This window comes from Ambystoma mexicanum, chromosome 9 (genome assembly GCF_040938575.1).
Source record: "Ambystoma mexicanum isolate Mex_15411 chromosome 9, UKY_AmexF1_1, whole genome shotgun sequence".
NCBI lineage: Eukaryota > Metazoa > Chordata > Amphibia > Caudata > Ambystomatidae > Ambystoma > Ambystoma mexicanum.
Window position 1 is genome coordinate 232,047,085 of NC_090931.1, and position 16,071 is coordinate 232,063,155.

Here is a 16,071-nt window from a genome sequence, read left to right on the forward strand (position 1 = left end):
GGTTTTGGGTTGTCTCATCACAGGAAGGGCGCTGCAGTCATGCGCACACAAATGATGAGCAACTTGATTGGCTGGAACTAGTAAGGGTCTGTAGGGGGTATTTAAAGTGGTATATTTTAGTTGGTGGTATTTTTGTTATTTCATGGTATATTCAGTATTTTGTGGTATATTTGGTATTTCATGGTATAGTGGTGAGCCTAATTTTAGAGCCTGCTAATTTTGCTCATACAAGGACTACTAACAGTAAGTAAATACTGTACTTAGAACACTCTAAACAGGTAACTTATCCCCTTGCAATATTTGATTTACAATACCACAAAATGCCCTTTTGGCTTGCAGCTCAGAATACATTTATGTAAATGAAATGTGAACATTCACACACACACACACACAGTGCTTCTGAAACCCAGTTACAATAACCAGTTTTGTTGTTGTCTTATCACACGTGGCAAAGTGAAATTACCACAGGCTGTAATACAAACTCACTATTAGTTATTCCCAGTGCCCTGTGTTACCATCACAGATCAAACATGTAATAAATATTCTGAGATGATTCAACTTTTGAATCGTTATTCTTTATCTTTATCAGAGGTTAGAAATAGGCAAGATACTGACTTAACATACAATGCAAAATGTTCCCATTGCCCTTACATCATTGAGCCACGAATCAAAAATAAACATTTCTAAGTGCAATTCACTTGCAGTTATTTTTTCTCTGCAATGAAAGGGCCTTAATATGCGAGATTTCAAAGAGTTCTTTAAAACAAAAAAAATGAGCCTTCATGACAGTGTATTTTCAGAACTAGCCAGCGCTCTGTGGAAGCTGCCCTTGGCAGAGACTAAACTTCTATTACAGTTGAATTTTGTTGAATGAATAAAAAAATATAAACACAGTTTAAGACTTCACTGTTTGGTACCTAAAAATGAAATATCCACCTCTGACAAGTTTATGATATTCTCCACCCCACACTATCCAATACTAAGCATTCACACATTAGCAAGCTCCTCAATTAACTGAAATCACCAAGGATAATCCTTAAGTGTGTGTTTGTGTGTGTCCTGAACTGCCAGCACCCTCATCTAGCTGCCAGACACCCTCTTCTTTGTTTAGAAACAGCACACAGGATCCTCTGTCAACGCCTGCCTGCACACTTCCCCCAGGGTCAGAAAAACTCTTCTGAGATGGCTGCCAGTCAGGAATCCGAAGCGAGAGAGAGTCAGTTTTCCTCCCTCCTGCCAGCCATTTGAAACCCTCTGAGCAAAGCCTGCCCTCTGAGCTAAGCCTGCCCACCATATTGGTCTTACTTACACTCTATGACATCATGTGTCATTCAAAACCACCCCCCTTTTTGTCAATCAGCCAGGCCTACAGATAGTTCTAAAGCACATGACCAATCTGCCGGTTTAGAGCAGAACTAGATTGGATGGAAAAGTTACATTTGCCCTGTTCCCTCCTCTGAAAGTCTTTTAAACAATAAGTAAAACTGACTTCACATTCCACACTTCTGACTTGTCATGTCTTCATTCGAACACAACACAGCACAGCTTTGACTATGCATGTTTTTTTAAATTACATTTACAAACTAACCCTGCACAGCCCAAATGCTCTGCACACTGGATTTGTCAATCTGCACCAAGTTTATATAACCGGCATGAATTGATTTGCACTGATGGTTGGTATGGGGATATGTTATAGGTTAGATGGATAAGGTAAATTAGTATATGTTAATTCCATGTTTTTATTTTAGTGCAACTTTGCCCACAACTCCAGTATTGTGTTGCATGTTAGGCAGAATCCTGTGCAGTTCCCTTAGGGAGCACTACACCAGATTAGGACTACAGGTGAGAGCAATAAATCCCCTTTGGTATCAGTCTGTACCACAAAGATTTAGTTGGTAGCTGTGGCTAAGCAGTCAGACTTATTTCAAGAGGGAGATGAGCAGTATTCAGGGTTTACACAATAGGTCTACTGTACCATGGTACAAGGAAACACTGACCAAAGCTTAGTATTAAAAAGTAGTTATATATTTATTTTATACACTTCTAATAAAACACATATATCACAGTTATCAAGCAAGGTAACTTAAGTCAAAGGAAAAATATACACACTCCCAAGTTGAATTGTAGACCAAGTGAACCAGAGTGAACACTGAGCAAAACGGCACAGTGAAAACTACACACAAGGGATCCTCTAACAATTCCCCACAAGGGAGGGAAAACACACGTTATCTAGAAATAGTTTCTTATACACCCTAGCACCACTTCCCATCAGTTTGTGAACCAGTTCTGCAAGACAGTGCATCAGTATAGGCAATACTTAAAATGAAAACTGAGCAAAATGGCATTTCACAATGTTGGAGAATGGGAAGAAAAGGGTAGTTAAAAGAAATAGGTGCACCAACACAGTTCTCAGTGAGAATCAATCTAAAGAAAGCAGATCTAACAAATGTGACCAGAGTCAGTAGGCCTGTGCCAGAGTCAGTGGTACAGGGCAAGGGTCCAGGAGCAAAATGTTCTTGTAGCTGCAGTCAAGTCTTTGGTTAACAAATTTGAAAAGGTGGTTGCAGAAGTTGAAAAGACAATGTTAAGAGAGGGGGGCAGCCAACCCAACAAGTAGGTAAAGGATTTAAAACACCTTTAGCACTACCGCGAAGAAAGGGCGGCCTGGCGGAACAATGTACCTTAAAATGGAGAGGTGGCTCCTGCGGTGGCGGTTGTTCCTGGTAGTTCCTGCATTTCGGGTGATCGAGCAGAGGAAGAGAGGCTCTCGTGGAGGAAGGTTCGGTGGTTCAGTCGTTGCAGATGTCTTTGGCTTCTCTCCTCCTCTTCTTAGTTCCAGTGGCGACGTCTTGCTCTTCCAGTCCTCAGGACCCTGCTTTTATGCAAAAAAGATCCCCATTCATACAGCCTAGCTGTCACTCACACAGTGGAGTGGTCATCTTGGCAGAAGACCCTCCAGCCTATCAGGATAGAGTGCGACATGGGTTGCTGAGGCAACCCTGTCCAGAGGTCCTACTCCCCCTCCCACACAATGGACCCACCCCAGACTCAGTGGTGCCGAAAGGAGGGATTCTCGGTAGAAGCCTGCCAAAAGAACGAACAAAGGATCGTCAACCTGGGTTAGGAGTTTAGAGAAAGACACGAGAAAGAAGTTATATTAAAGTTCTGGAAAATAAAACCTACCGGAGCAAAGTTAATATTAAAATGCACCAGCGGTATGTTAGAGGCATTCAGAAAATGTGGTAGCCTCGAACAATGGGAAAATCCCATAGGGAAATATTCGCGTCGAATATTTATGGTAGTAACCACTGCCACCAGCCAGAAACTTTTGAGAGAGGGACTGTAGGGTACCCTCTCGAAAATGAACATAGGGGAAACACTATTAACCCCTTCCAGTACCTCCATATTAAGATGGGTCGTACTGGTTTAGTTCATAGGATTTGACTAGTAAAGTCATTGGGGACATTACATGCCCTGGGAGACAGTAGTCAGTCCCAGGGTATGGAGTCTATGTTTGAGGGTCGCTACGACGCCCCTGTGTCACTGCACTGAGGGTGCTGTGTAACACATGTGAATAAAGATGGTTCCTATGGGGTTGAGAAAGATCCCATAGGCAATAAACACAAAAATAGCCTAGAACACACATAGCAAAAAATGCCTAAGAGTGGGAAAAAGAGTCTCACTCTTAGCAGGTAAAGAGAAACAAACCCTTCAAATCCAGCAAAGCTGCTGGGGGACTCTATAGGTAAGGGAAATTAGCCATCAAATGAGAATTCTCCCTAACAGTGCAAAGTGATAACACCCTGTTACGCAATGCCCAATTCAAAACCTTTATTTTTCTAGCATGTGTTCTGTGCATTCCCAATGTTGACATCTATTAGATTCAGCATGAGTCTCAGACACTTGGCCCTAATTCAGACTTAGCTAAAATGTGGATGTTGACATGTGGAGTCCTAGTTAAAATTCTGAACACATCTCCCTACACAACCTCCCATTTTTGTGCTGGGACATAACCAAAATCACTGCAGGAAAAAAAACCTACATTAATCCCAACTTCAATACCTCCAGGTGATCTTGGGCACAAGAAAAAAAATCGATTGTACCTTTATTTTAACAGTTAATCCAATCAAATAGAGCTATAAGAATTAAATAACATGCGATTGATAAAGTCCATACATATTAAGAAAAGAAACATTGTGTGTGCGTATATATATTATATATATATATATATATATATATATATATATATATATATATATATATATATATATATATATATACATTACACGGCCTGCAGTAGCGGGCGTGTAGGGCTGGTTAAGTTGCTAAACCAAGGCCACTTTTTCGGCAGTTTATCATTTCGCTCCCCCTGGAGGAATCCTCACCAAACTTTGCATTAAAGGTATATGGCCTGCTGTGAAATATTTCACCAAGTTTGGTGAGGTTTCATGCAGGGGGGGCAAAGTTATAGGAGGGGTCCCAATTCTTTTTTCTTTTCCATAGACTGAATGGGCAAAAGTTTTGCGCATGGGTACAGGCCGAACGGCTGGACGGATTTTAATCAAATTTGCGGTGGGGGCTTGGTTCCGAAAGCGTGCTTTGTGCGTTTGGTGGAAATCTGACCAGTACAATTGTTGCAAAGAAGTGAAATGTACGTCTCTAAAAATGAGTGATGTCTGGTTCTGCTCCCCTGACACATTTCACTGTTCGCTTCACGGACAAATGCCCCGTTGGCTTGGAGTACGCCGTGATGTCGATGAACTTTGGATGCAGCCGGTGGTTGCCTTCTGTCTGTGGTTCCTCAGCATTGCCTACATTGTTGATTCCATGGGTGTGGTACTTCTTAGCACATCCTACACTGTGTACTCCATGGCTGCAGCTAATGGAGTGAACAGTTCTGCAGTGTGAGCACTGAGTGCAGTCTTGGAATACTGTCAGTATAGAAGAGGGCAGGGTTGAAGTACATCTTCTATGTGCATGGATACTGCATTGTGTGAAGTGGATGCAATACTGAAATAGTGTGTGCATAGAAGTGGCTAGGGGTGGATTGCATATCGCAGATGATTGCATAGTGTCCATTGGACAGAGTGCTGACTACTGTACTGCAGTATGAGGTATTTCTTTTGTGTACTGAATAGAGTGATGGGAGCAGGGCCAGTGTTACAAACATTTTCTTTTTGGTTTGGTTGGCAGTAACACCATACTATGTGAATGAAAGTGGCTATGGGTGACGGAGACTGTGTTATATTTGTAGATGCTGCTAACTGTAGCATGTTTCCATGCATAGCTGTATTACGGTGCGAAGATTGGGTAGCAGTGGGGGTGGCTGTGGTACGTGTGTGGTACTTGGACACCTGTTGGCTTGCATGGCTGCATTACGTTGCGGTGGGTTTGGGCAAGGCCTAGACTATTGGGTGCATGGCCAAAGGGGAGGAGGAGACTGCAGAAGGTTTGGCTAGTTCCTTGCCGATTTGATAGAGTTCAGCCATGTTGTTGGATGCACCAGATACCCGTGTCCGGATGCAAGCCCCTTTCTTGGTACAAATGGATAGTCTGCATTGCCTTTGGAGAAGATGGCAGGCCAGTTTGTTAGAGGGTGAGCCTGAGGTTTGCCACTAGAGGGTGAGCCAAAGATTACTGGAGCCTGAGAAACCCAAGAGCGAAAAAACCCTAAGCAAAAGGAAATGAGAAAAGTACTAACAACATTGTGAATAACGACTGGAAAAAGCTATTCAGGTTATAGGAGCCTGAGTAATCTGAGTATGCAAATAACACATGAAAGGGGGAAAGAAGGAGACACAAATAATGCAATTAAGGCTAAGAAAACCAGAAAGATTGTAAAACTTTGAACAACCAGGACGGACCACAACCCTATCCAAAATAACGTGCGTGAAAGCAAATAAGCTGTCTGAAGAGGACTAGGCAGGGCATGTGCAATTTTCTGTCCTTATTCATTTCTGTACACCCGATGTAGCCCCCCATAACACGGGGCATGGATTTTCCAGACTGTGCACCTAGTATAATGTTGTCCTTATGCGTTCCTGTACACCTGATGTAGCCCCCCGTGACATGAAGCGTGGCTCTGCCATATTATGCTTGTATCATCCCGCCTATTTGTTGTAACCCTTATGTGTCGCCTTACACTTGTAGAAATAAATAAAATGAATAAAAACAAGACTACACGACTTTGGGGAATCTGAGTCTCGAAGGAGGAAAAGACAGAAACTTTCTTTTTTGTGGTATTACAAAGCAATACTGGAGGAATGGAATTGTTTGATTCAAGAAACCACTTTCTTTATTCAAAGGAGATAAGGCAAAGCTTAATTTTGAAACCAAGACTGAAAAGAATATCCTGCTAGGGAAAAGGAAGTGGGCCAGGCAGAAGCCTTGTTGAGGCACCAATCCTTAGTTTTTGTTTTGCTAGGTAGGGAACTTCCCACATAAAAATAGGGCAGGTTAGGCGTTTGATTCTTTTTTAAAATAGAACCCTTGAAACATGACTCACAGTCCGAGACCTTCTTCTGGTTCACCAAACTATATATCGTGCATGCCCAGAATGAACTTGCATTTTTCAAACAAAGTGTGCCAAGAATTATTAAGTTTCACAGTTAATACTTACGCCATTGCATCTTATGAAAACTCACATATGTCAGTTCATGTCAGTTCATGTCAATTTTCAGATGTGATATGAATGTGATATGCATGTGATATGCGCTCCTACAACACGTGCTCCTACATCACACCCTCTTAGCACACACTTTATAGGTTGTATACAAAATGTAGGCGGACATGTAAAGTATGTAAATTATGCTCAAAATAAATGTACAACTTTTATACAATATGTTCATGAGCATGCTTAGTATACATTACACACACTAACAATGAATGTACAGCATTTATACAAAATGTACACGTTAAGGGGATTATGTACATTACAAATCAAAAACAATCGCAAAACCATAAAAAAGTTGGAATTTTTTTAATTTAATTTTTTTACAAAATAGTTAATGTGAAACCATCAAAATCTCAGTCCACAAACATTAGAAATAACAACGTTACAGCACCAACATAATAAACTTTAACAACGAATTTAAAAACAAGTATTATATTAAAAACACAAATCATGGTAACAATGTTATTAAATAATTAGACGCACACAATCAAGTTAGTGTACAACATGTAAAAATATTAAAATGTAGATTCAATGTGCAACTATAACTGTTAAAGTATAATATGATTTTGTAATACAAAATACCATATAATAAATTGAAATTATAATACACAAGCAGGATTCCCACAAAAAGTGCAATTAGAAAACTAAAATACACATACATTTTTTAAGTAATAAATGTAAATTAGCCATTAATTTAAAATTATGAAATTTGCATACACATGTACATATCATACATTAAATTAAAATATCAATTTACAAAACACATGTAATCATTGCAAATATATAATTTAGTGAACAATGGATATAACATACAAATTATTTTAATAAATGAGACAACATTTAAATACTAACAAAAGCAGCACAGATGTAATACACATTAAAAACATAAATAAAAAATGTTTAACATTTTTGATAAAACGCAAAAACATATTCACACAACACATTACATTACTTTCACTGTAGACATTTCCCAGCAAAAGCAATACATTGAAACCAAGAACAGGGGGAGTTAAGGTTACCATGATATTTGATTTTAATCTAATATATCTTTTTTAATTAATTGACAATGTTTATTATGTTACATTATCATTTTGTTGGTTTAGCCTTTTTGTAAAAAAATGAAATCAAATAAAATATATATCTTTATTTATTTTCCACCACCTAGATGTTTTGCTGTCTTTAGTCGTTTACCGTTTTCAGAGAACTGAGTAAATATTCCACAATTGTGTCTTTAGTGGTGGAGATCAAATATTAACATTATGTGGACGAAAGGCAGAAAAATAATGAACATACTTTTTTCAATGAGCTTATATGTGCATCTTGAATGGACACACTTAGAGATGATAGCCTGGCAGGCAATCGTTGTCAGCCAAGTCTATGGTTTGATTTGTAAAGAGAAAAAAGTGTTTTTCCCTTTAAAATTCGTAGGGGTTAGTTGAAATAAGTCTTTGATTTTTGTGTTTCTAAGCAATATGCCTAGTGACATGGGGCCTATTTATGCTTTGAGATCATGTTACTGTATTTTTTGAGGGAAGATCCCACAATTTAGTCACATCAAAATGTTTGTGTTTCACATATTCTAGCACTGATCTGTATTACGCTGCATGTTTGGTAACAGTCATGATGTGCAGCTCACTTTACAACAGAGGACTAGACATCTAAATCATATCTGGCCCCTCTCATGTGTGTATAAACTCTGTTTACCTTTACATCCAGACCTTAACACCTGAGTAACCACAACACCCCTAGATAGCTAGACAGTTTGAATTTATTATTTGTTGACCAGGGGCTGAAACCAACTCCTAGATGTCTGGGATCACCCAGTAAGCAGGAGATACCTCTTGGGAGCCAGGAGCGAGTACAAAGCATGTTGCAAATCTGACTTGTACATGAGATACCAACTTTTACCTTTTGTCCATTATATATAATTCATTAGTACCCCAGCGAGAGACAATCAGAATGAAACAAGCATTCTGATTGGCTCTCGCCAGGTCCATACCCGGCCGGGAATCCCTCCGTTGGGATTCCACAGCCTTTTTCCCCAGTGAGGGGCGTGGCAACCCCTCAGCCTATGGGGAGGCTCGAAGCGGGGCCTCCCCTCTGCTGAGAGGCTGCCTTCGCCCCCCTCCGGGGACTCGGGTAAGTATTTATTTTTTCTCCCTTCCCTCTCCTCCCTCCCACCCGCCCCCCCAACTTACCCTCTTGTTTCTGCGTCCATCCCCGCTCCGCGCCTCCACACGGCTGGGGGCTTTCCTCGTCCCCCGCTGGGGACGCAGGTACCTTTTTTTTTTTTTTTACCCTCCCACTCCCACCCCCACCCTCCCAACCCCACTTACCTTTTTCTTGATCCTTTTTTGCGTCCCCGGCGGGGGACGAGGGAAATCTCCAGCCGTGTGGAGACTTGCAGCGGGGCCATCCCCGCTGCGCGCCTCCACACGGCTTGGGCTTTCCTCGTCCCCAGCCGGGGACACAGGTATGTTTTTTTTTTTTTTTCCCCCTCCCAACCCGACTTACCTTTTTCTTGATCCTTTTTTGGGAGCGGATGTGCTGGGAACACATGTGTTCCCAGCGCGTCCACTCCCGATGACCGCCATGGAAAGGGAAAACAGACTCCGTTTTCCCTTTTCATGGCGGCGGCCATTTTCTTGACCGTTTCTTTTTTTCTGTCCTGAAACGCCGCAGCGTATTGGGACAGAAAAAAATTGCTTTTAGTACCCCGGTCACGCAAATATTGCGGGCCGGGATACTAATAGCAATATGACCCTCGCGGAGGGGGCATTACCGACTCTGGTAATGCCCCGGGGCCTTCGTTACCACTGGGGTCATATTGCTTAATTACGCTTAAAATGTCTTCTATACGTGTTTAAATGTGTCTTTATATGCATTCCAAAACACACAAAGTTAATGTGACATGGATATGTTTGTAATTCAGCAATTGGCCTGGAGAGCCAAATGTAGCTCCTGGTATCTGTTGGTGGCAAGTTAACCAGGCTCTCTTGGGGTAGAAGCAGGAACTACATAACTCCCAGCAATTATAAACCCTGAAGTGACTACTCCTCTCGTATCACATATTGTTGGAGTTGTTGTCCTTCCGCTTCAGGTTTTTTTGACGGCTTACATGTCATTGTATAAACCCACTCTGACACCGTTTTTGGGATTAACACTGATAATTTTATTTTTTATATCATTAGCACATTAAATGTAGACTTGCTTGCTTATGGTTTTCTCTGACGGCTCCTTTTGAAAGGAATGAATTTCTATAAATGACATCACTCTCTGTAGTTCAGGGCTCAGGGCTCCGATGGTCCGTCCATCATTTCACTCGTGTCTTCATGAATTAATAAAAGAACAACAACTTAGCCCGGTTTGCTGGGTTCTTCATATCCTCCCTTGGCGTCATTCTTTTATTTGATTAGTTGGTTTTGCGCCCTCCTTTTTGGCGAGTCGCTATTCCCTACCCCTCCTTCCTGGCAGCTCACTGCTTAACTGGTTGCTCTCCAGGGTTCAATGGTCTGATTGGGCACCCATGTGCCCACTGAGCCCCAGTGGTTCCTATTTTGCTGGCTTCTTGGCCAGTACAGCTTTGTGATGCTGATTATCCTTCTGCTTTCCCTCAATTGGCAGTATCATCCTTGAAGTCATGGACTCCATTGTTAGTCTGCTGTTCTGGCTTATTTTCCTCCAACTGCTCGATACAGCATTTTCCTTAAGGACTCAACTCAAACAGTGGCCAGTTCATCCGCTAGTGCCTGACAGTCCATAAGAATATAATGTTAAAGTCCCTGCTAGGCTTCCCACAGTGTGCTGCATCAAATTCCTTCAGGATTGAGCCTGGTCTTCCAGCCTATCCACTTCCCTTTCTCTGCTCCATCTTCAAATCTTCGATTTGTCAATATGTTCTCTTTCCACACAACTCTGTTTCAGCTACTCCACATTTCACTCCATCTGTTGTCTTACAAAGCTAGTTTACTGTTTCATGTCTTATCTATTGTTTTCAAGTGTCTTCACAGCCTTGCTCCATCAGGTCTTTCTTCTCACATTTCTTGGTACCATACCTCAGATGTTCTTTGTTCTCACTCACAATTCTTTTTGGCTGTCCGCTATCCTCCCTGCACTCAAAACCATTTTCACTCTTTTCATCCTAGCTTCAAAACACTGGAATCTGCTCCCACTTTCCATTATGGCATTTTTCTAATATCTATTAATCAATCCCTTACTTTCCTTTTCCTTATCCTGAAGCAAAGTCATTGATTACTGAGGAATTGTACTGTTCTGTATAAATATGTGAACCTCTTTGGTGAAAGTGCTATATAAACACAAATAAATACAAATCCCATGTGAAGGTTATGAGGGGTGGGTGACACAGTTGATCTAGAGATCCTGACCAAGAAGTCACTCCATACAGCGGGAATTTTAAGAAGTGATCATTAGGATAATTTACGGTGTCAATGTATTATGTATTTTTGACTTCTATGATTGTAAATTATTTTTGCAATAACATGTTCTAATGAGATCAATGCTGAGAAATTAGTTGGCCATGAATTAAATTGATCTTCACAATTTATCCACACTGCTTTGATGTTCTTGGAAACCTCACAAGTTTTTGACAGTTTTATTTTGCAGTAAAATATGTGTTTTAAACTAAATGTGCAGAGTTGTTTTTTTTCTGGAATGCGTTGTCTTCTTAATTTCCAAACCGTGTTCCTTAAACTGCTGGAGATCTATTTCATAACGTCTTTTGTTGATGTTTGCACTCCCCTGCCTTTTTGCCAAAGCTTTTTGCGGGGTAGCAGTAAGGAATATGTTTATATTTAAATGAATGCAGCATTGTTTGACTTTGTTTATTTTCAGTATGTTGCCTATTTCAAAATTCAGTCAAAATGTTGAACATAAAAACATTTGTACATGAACCACATGCGTATAATGAACATTAAAAGATGTTCTTTACCAAGTATTAGCAATGAAACACCTTGACAATTATTACATTGGTAACATGTTTACATACATACATCATTCTTGATATTCACAGTGTATATTTCTTTTTAATTAAAATTTTCATCATCACTTTTCTTTTTATTGTCCTCAGTAATTACGTATTTTCAATATCATGAAGGTGGCTGGAGTTCATGGGAAAAGACCCTTTTAGCCTTCAATATGGACAGGGACGTTATGGTTTCATACAAAAGGCATGGCTTTCCATGTGAAAGTTTAAGGTTCTATTTGTTTAAAGAAGACAAATATACCAGTCGACAAATTGATGAACAAGGGGGAGGCTCCAACACCATCTTTGTCATCACCATGGGACAACACTTCCGACAGTTCCCCCTCCAGCTGTACATCAAAAGATCGCTCAATATTCGCAAGGCCATAGAACGCCTGCTCACCCGAAGCCCTGATGCCAAAGTCATCATCAAGACGGAGAATACCAGGGATACTAACACTGCGGTGGAACGATTAAGTGACTTTCATGGATATTGCCAGCATCTTGTGCTCAAGGAGGTTTTTAAGGGTCTTAATGTTGGTCTTGTGGACGCCTTAGACATGAGCTATTCTCTGGCTACAGAGAACGTCCATCCACCATTACATGTTCTTGAGAACATTATGAGCTTGACTTTCACCTATTCATGTTAGACATAATAAAAGAAAAGGGAATGTGCCTAGAAAAACGTGTCCCTTCTCATATGGGCGCCTTGCACACAGGTAATGTTGAATGCTTATGTGACGTATGCACAAGATTGGTTGCCGTCTTTGGCAGCCTCCTCTCCCTCTGTCTTTTCCGTCTCTTCTTTCTCTACACCTGATTGAGAGAAAACAAGGTCCACTGAGAGATGTAAACAGAAAAGACTCTTCCAAGAAAGATAAAGTTCCTTTGGCACACCTGTGGTTATAAGATCCTAGTTACAAAAGTAGACTCCTCTATGCTTACGATTTCATTAGGCCATGTAACTAAAATAGTTGCTTCAAATCCTTCCTGAACAGCAAGGCTTTGTATTAGCTAATATACAACAGCACACAGATGTGTGATGTATCGCTATCATATTTTTTTATGCATACACGTACTGCTAAATGATCTCAAGAAGCGAGTAAACCCTAGGCCAAGCGACCAGCACGAAGATGCCTTTATTTTGAAAGGATGCTCTACTCATGCCAGCAGGTAAAACCTCTCACTGCTCCGGATACAGATTTGGACGTGAGCAGGAGGTTGAAGCGGCGGCAGACAATGGTGCAGGCAACTGCCTGGATGCCAGTAGAGTAGAAAAGGGGAATGGGTGAGGACATTTAGACTGGCAGGTAAAAGGAAGCATGGGGGATGGTGAGGAAGGCACAGGGGAAGAATGAGTGCGGGTCAGTGGCTGACCTGCCTTTATAAGCCAATCGGGAGCAGGAGATTTGGGGGCCGTGGTTAAGGAGGAGCCAAGGGTCACTGAGGGGTAGAAGAAAAAACACTGATAAATATGGAGGCGCACAGAGTAGAGATTTGAGTGAAGGACACTGGTGGGAGCGTCATGAACGTCAAGATCTCAGGAAGTCCGGACTCCTACTCCAAGGGTGACTTTCCTCGTGAAACAATAGTCTATGGTTTATGTGACACAATAGACTGAATGGTTCAGGTGAAAAGGCGGGAGAACATCGCCCGGGCTCTCCAGGCTGCAGAGGAAAAATAAGAAAATAGGAATATCTAGAATAGGGCCCCCCAGGCCTGTCCTCAGAAGCTAAATCCACTGATTTCAGGCTAACCTCACACAATACACGTGACTCAAAAGGGGCAGCTATTTACACACTCACGGGTATGCTGAAAACCTGCTATTACTGAGGGATGGAGACCCCTTATCTAGAACATGTGGTGCAGAAGGGGGAGTAGTATGATGTGTGCTGTATCTCGAAAGGCGCAGGAAAGTGTATAGCATTGTTTAACACCTTCAGTCCTGATGCTTTTAACTCCAATGGAAAACCATGTTTTGGTGGTTTCACAAGTTCTCACTAAGTCACCTTGTATCTGCCAGCGATTACATTCCTAAATATGACAAGAAAACATACGCCAATAGTCAGAAATATTGTTAATGCAGTCAAATGTTTATGTGCCCAAAATATAGTCTCACAATTCTAACAGCAAAATCTCATAATTGACAAGTGGCAATCTGCTGAAATGAGGAAATTGGTTTACAAGCTTCTTGTAGTGTTTTGCAAGTTTATTCAGTTTATACACCAAGGAAGGTATTAATTCAACATTATTTCCCAGAGCCACAGGAACTACAGGATGTGTTACCTTTTCTAAATGCTGACAAAGTTTTATACAATTATAGAAAATAAAATGTATTTCTCTGCAAATCTAGCAACAAGATGTTTATAGTTCTTATATTGCTTGAGGGCATTTGACATAGCATGCAACTGGCTGCAAGGAGCAGTAGAGTACTTCATACAGAACATTCATTGTAGCAGCGTTGCAGCGCTTACCCGTGATTTGATATGGGTGAAGGTTGTGCAAAGATTTTTACACAGTTCCATTATTTTATCCATGAATGATCAGCAGGCCCACAGCTATAGCGGGGTACTAAGCTCATTAGAACACATTCTTCAATTTAAGCGCACAGTAGGCACTTGGCTTGTTCAAAGGGTTCAGGTGTCTTACTCTGCATGCCTGTTGTGAGGGGGAGAGGCCTCTCTTATAATATGAATGGCAACATTGACTGGCAATCATTTTGCTGCCATGTTTTCAGTAGACACACATGTTTAGCTTCCTGGTTTTGGCGCACCCTGGAATAATATTAATTTCAGATGAAAATAATAAACAGCAGTGGGTCAGTTCACAAAAAGCTACTGGGAGTAACTCTGGTTTACTCTATTTCCATGAGGTGTTTCTATTGTGGGATTATGATTTGTTTGCAGATAATTTTCAGTAAAACTGCTTAGATTAAATATCTGACTGAGGTGGCAAGAAGCAAGGATATTATTTGGTGCAAAAGAATGAGTTGCTTAATTGGAAAATCCCTCAGACACTGGTGTTCTACATTTGACCTAAATTACAAAATGATGCATTTGAACTGCCTTTCTAAAGCTTTTGACTATATAAACAGAAGCATGCCTACAAGTTACCAGTTACATCGTTTATCTGAGAGACAATATACACTTTCATCATGATCATATTGAGACCATGATGTGCGTTCACGGTATGTATGTATACCACAGTGAGGAGCACTAGAACTTATGTTATAAGCCTAGAAAGAAAACGGACCACACCAAGTGTGTGGTACTCAGAAATTGCTCTTCCAAAACAGACTTTTTCTTTTACATATGAGAATCCATTTTTCAAATCGATGAATTGACCACCAGGTTGGTGGCTGCTGCAAAATGCAAACCTTTATATGTCCTTTTTTGAAGAAAGAATATGTAGAACACAGAGAATAATTTCTCTGATAAAACCAGCCTGTGAAAAGGTACAGGGATGCTGTAGTGTTGCTCTAGACTTTCAAAGTGGAATGAAAATGTTTCCATGCTTCACTTCTTGTGTAAAATATGCCATTATATAAATCTTAACTGTAGTTTATTTGTTTTAACTATTGCTTAATATGTTGTTGATATATGTATTATAGAATACCAATGTGATACATATTAAATATTGGAATTCATAAATACACATCTTAATTGATTCATTGTCAATAAAGGAGAACACATTTTTGGAGACGTTATGTATTCTGTTATGTTACTGGGATTTAAACCATGCACTCTGCTATTTGCATGGTCTCCAGAAACTTAGAGAGTGAGGGTGTGTTAGGTGAATGGGGAGAGAAAGAAAATGTAAGATAGCTTTGTTGTTGTGTCAATGTGTGCCAACCAGAAGTGCCCTGGGGACTGTGTGATGTTTCTAGGGGATCTGTGTCAAGAGAGGAGCCTCATGTCCCCTTCGTGCTAGGATACATAACCTCTTCTGGAACCAAGATGGCCACATAGTCCGAAGCTTCGAGGCCCAGCACTTCAATTTCTTTAAAAAAGAGCAGCTGTGCCACGTTTTGACCTACTGTAATTGTGTGAGCCTCCAGCTCTGTTGCAATCAGCATTAGGTGGCTTGGAGCAGATGAGAAGTTGGATAGCATGGTGCTCTGAAGACAGCGCAGATTCTCCTCGACGCAAACAGTGGAGAGAGAGGCATCTGACAGCTGGGCCAGCGATCATAGGCCGTGCGGCGGCCACCATCCTCCGGTTCTGGAGCAGGCTGCTAGGTGATTGGCGAAGTGTACGGGTGAGCACTGACTGTGTTCATGGGAAGGCAGCCTTTGTCATGTGTTGATAGCGGTGAGGGCGGCGATGAGGATGCGGTTGTAATCGGATCGCCAGCAGCAGCACCTCTTCCCTCCAGGTGCCTCTGAAGTGACTGAAATTGTGGCGTCCATCTTGAATGG

The 16,071-nt window shown here is 41.1% G+C and overlaps 1 protein-coding gene across 1 annotated transcript in view; it reads left to right on the top strand.

Moving 5' to 3' along the window:
• The window catches only part of LOC138487305 (NXPE family member 4-like), an 80,439-nt gene extending 65,935 nt beyond the window's left edge, over positions 1–14,504 (top strand). The window contains exon 5 of the mRNA XM_069613913.1: positions 11,760–14,504. Within this exon, the coding sequence (XP_069470014.1) occupies positions 11,760–12,304 (545 nt within the window). The 3' untranslated portion in view covers positions 12,305–14,504. The remainder of the gene's footprint in view (positions 1–11,759) is intronic.
• Positions 14,505–16,071: the final 1,567 nt, after the last annotated feature.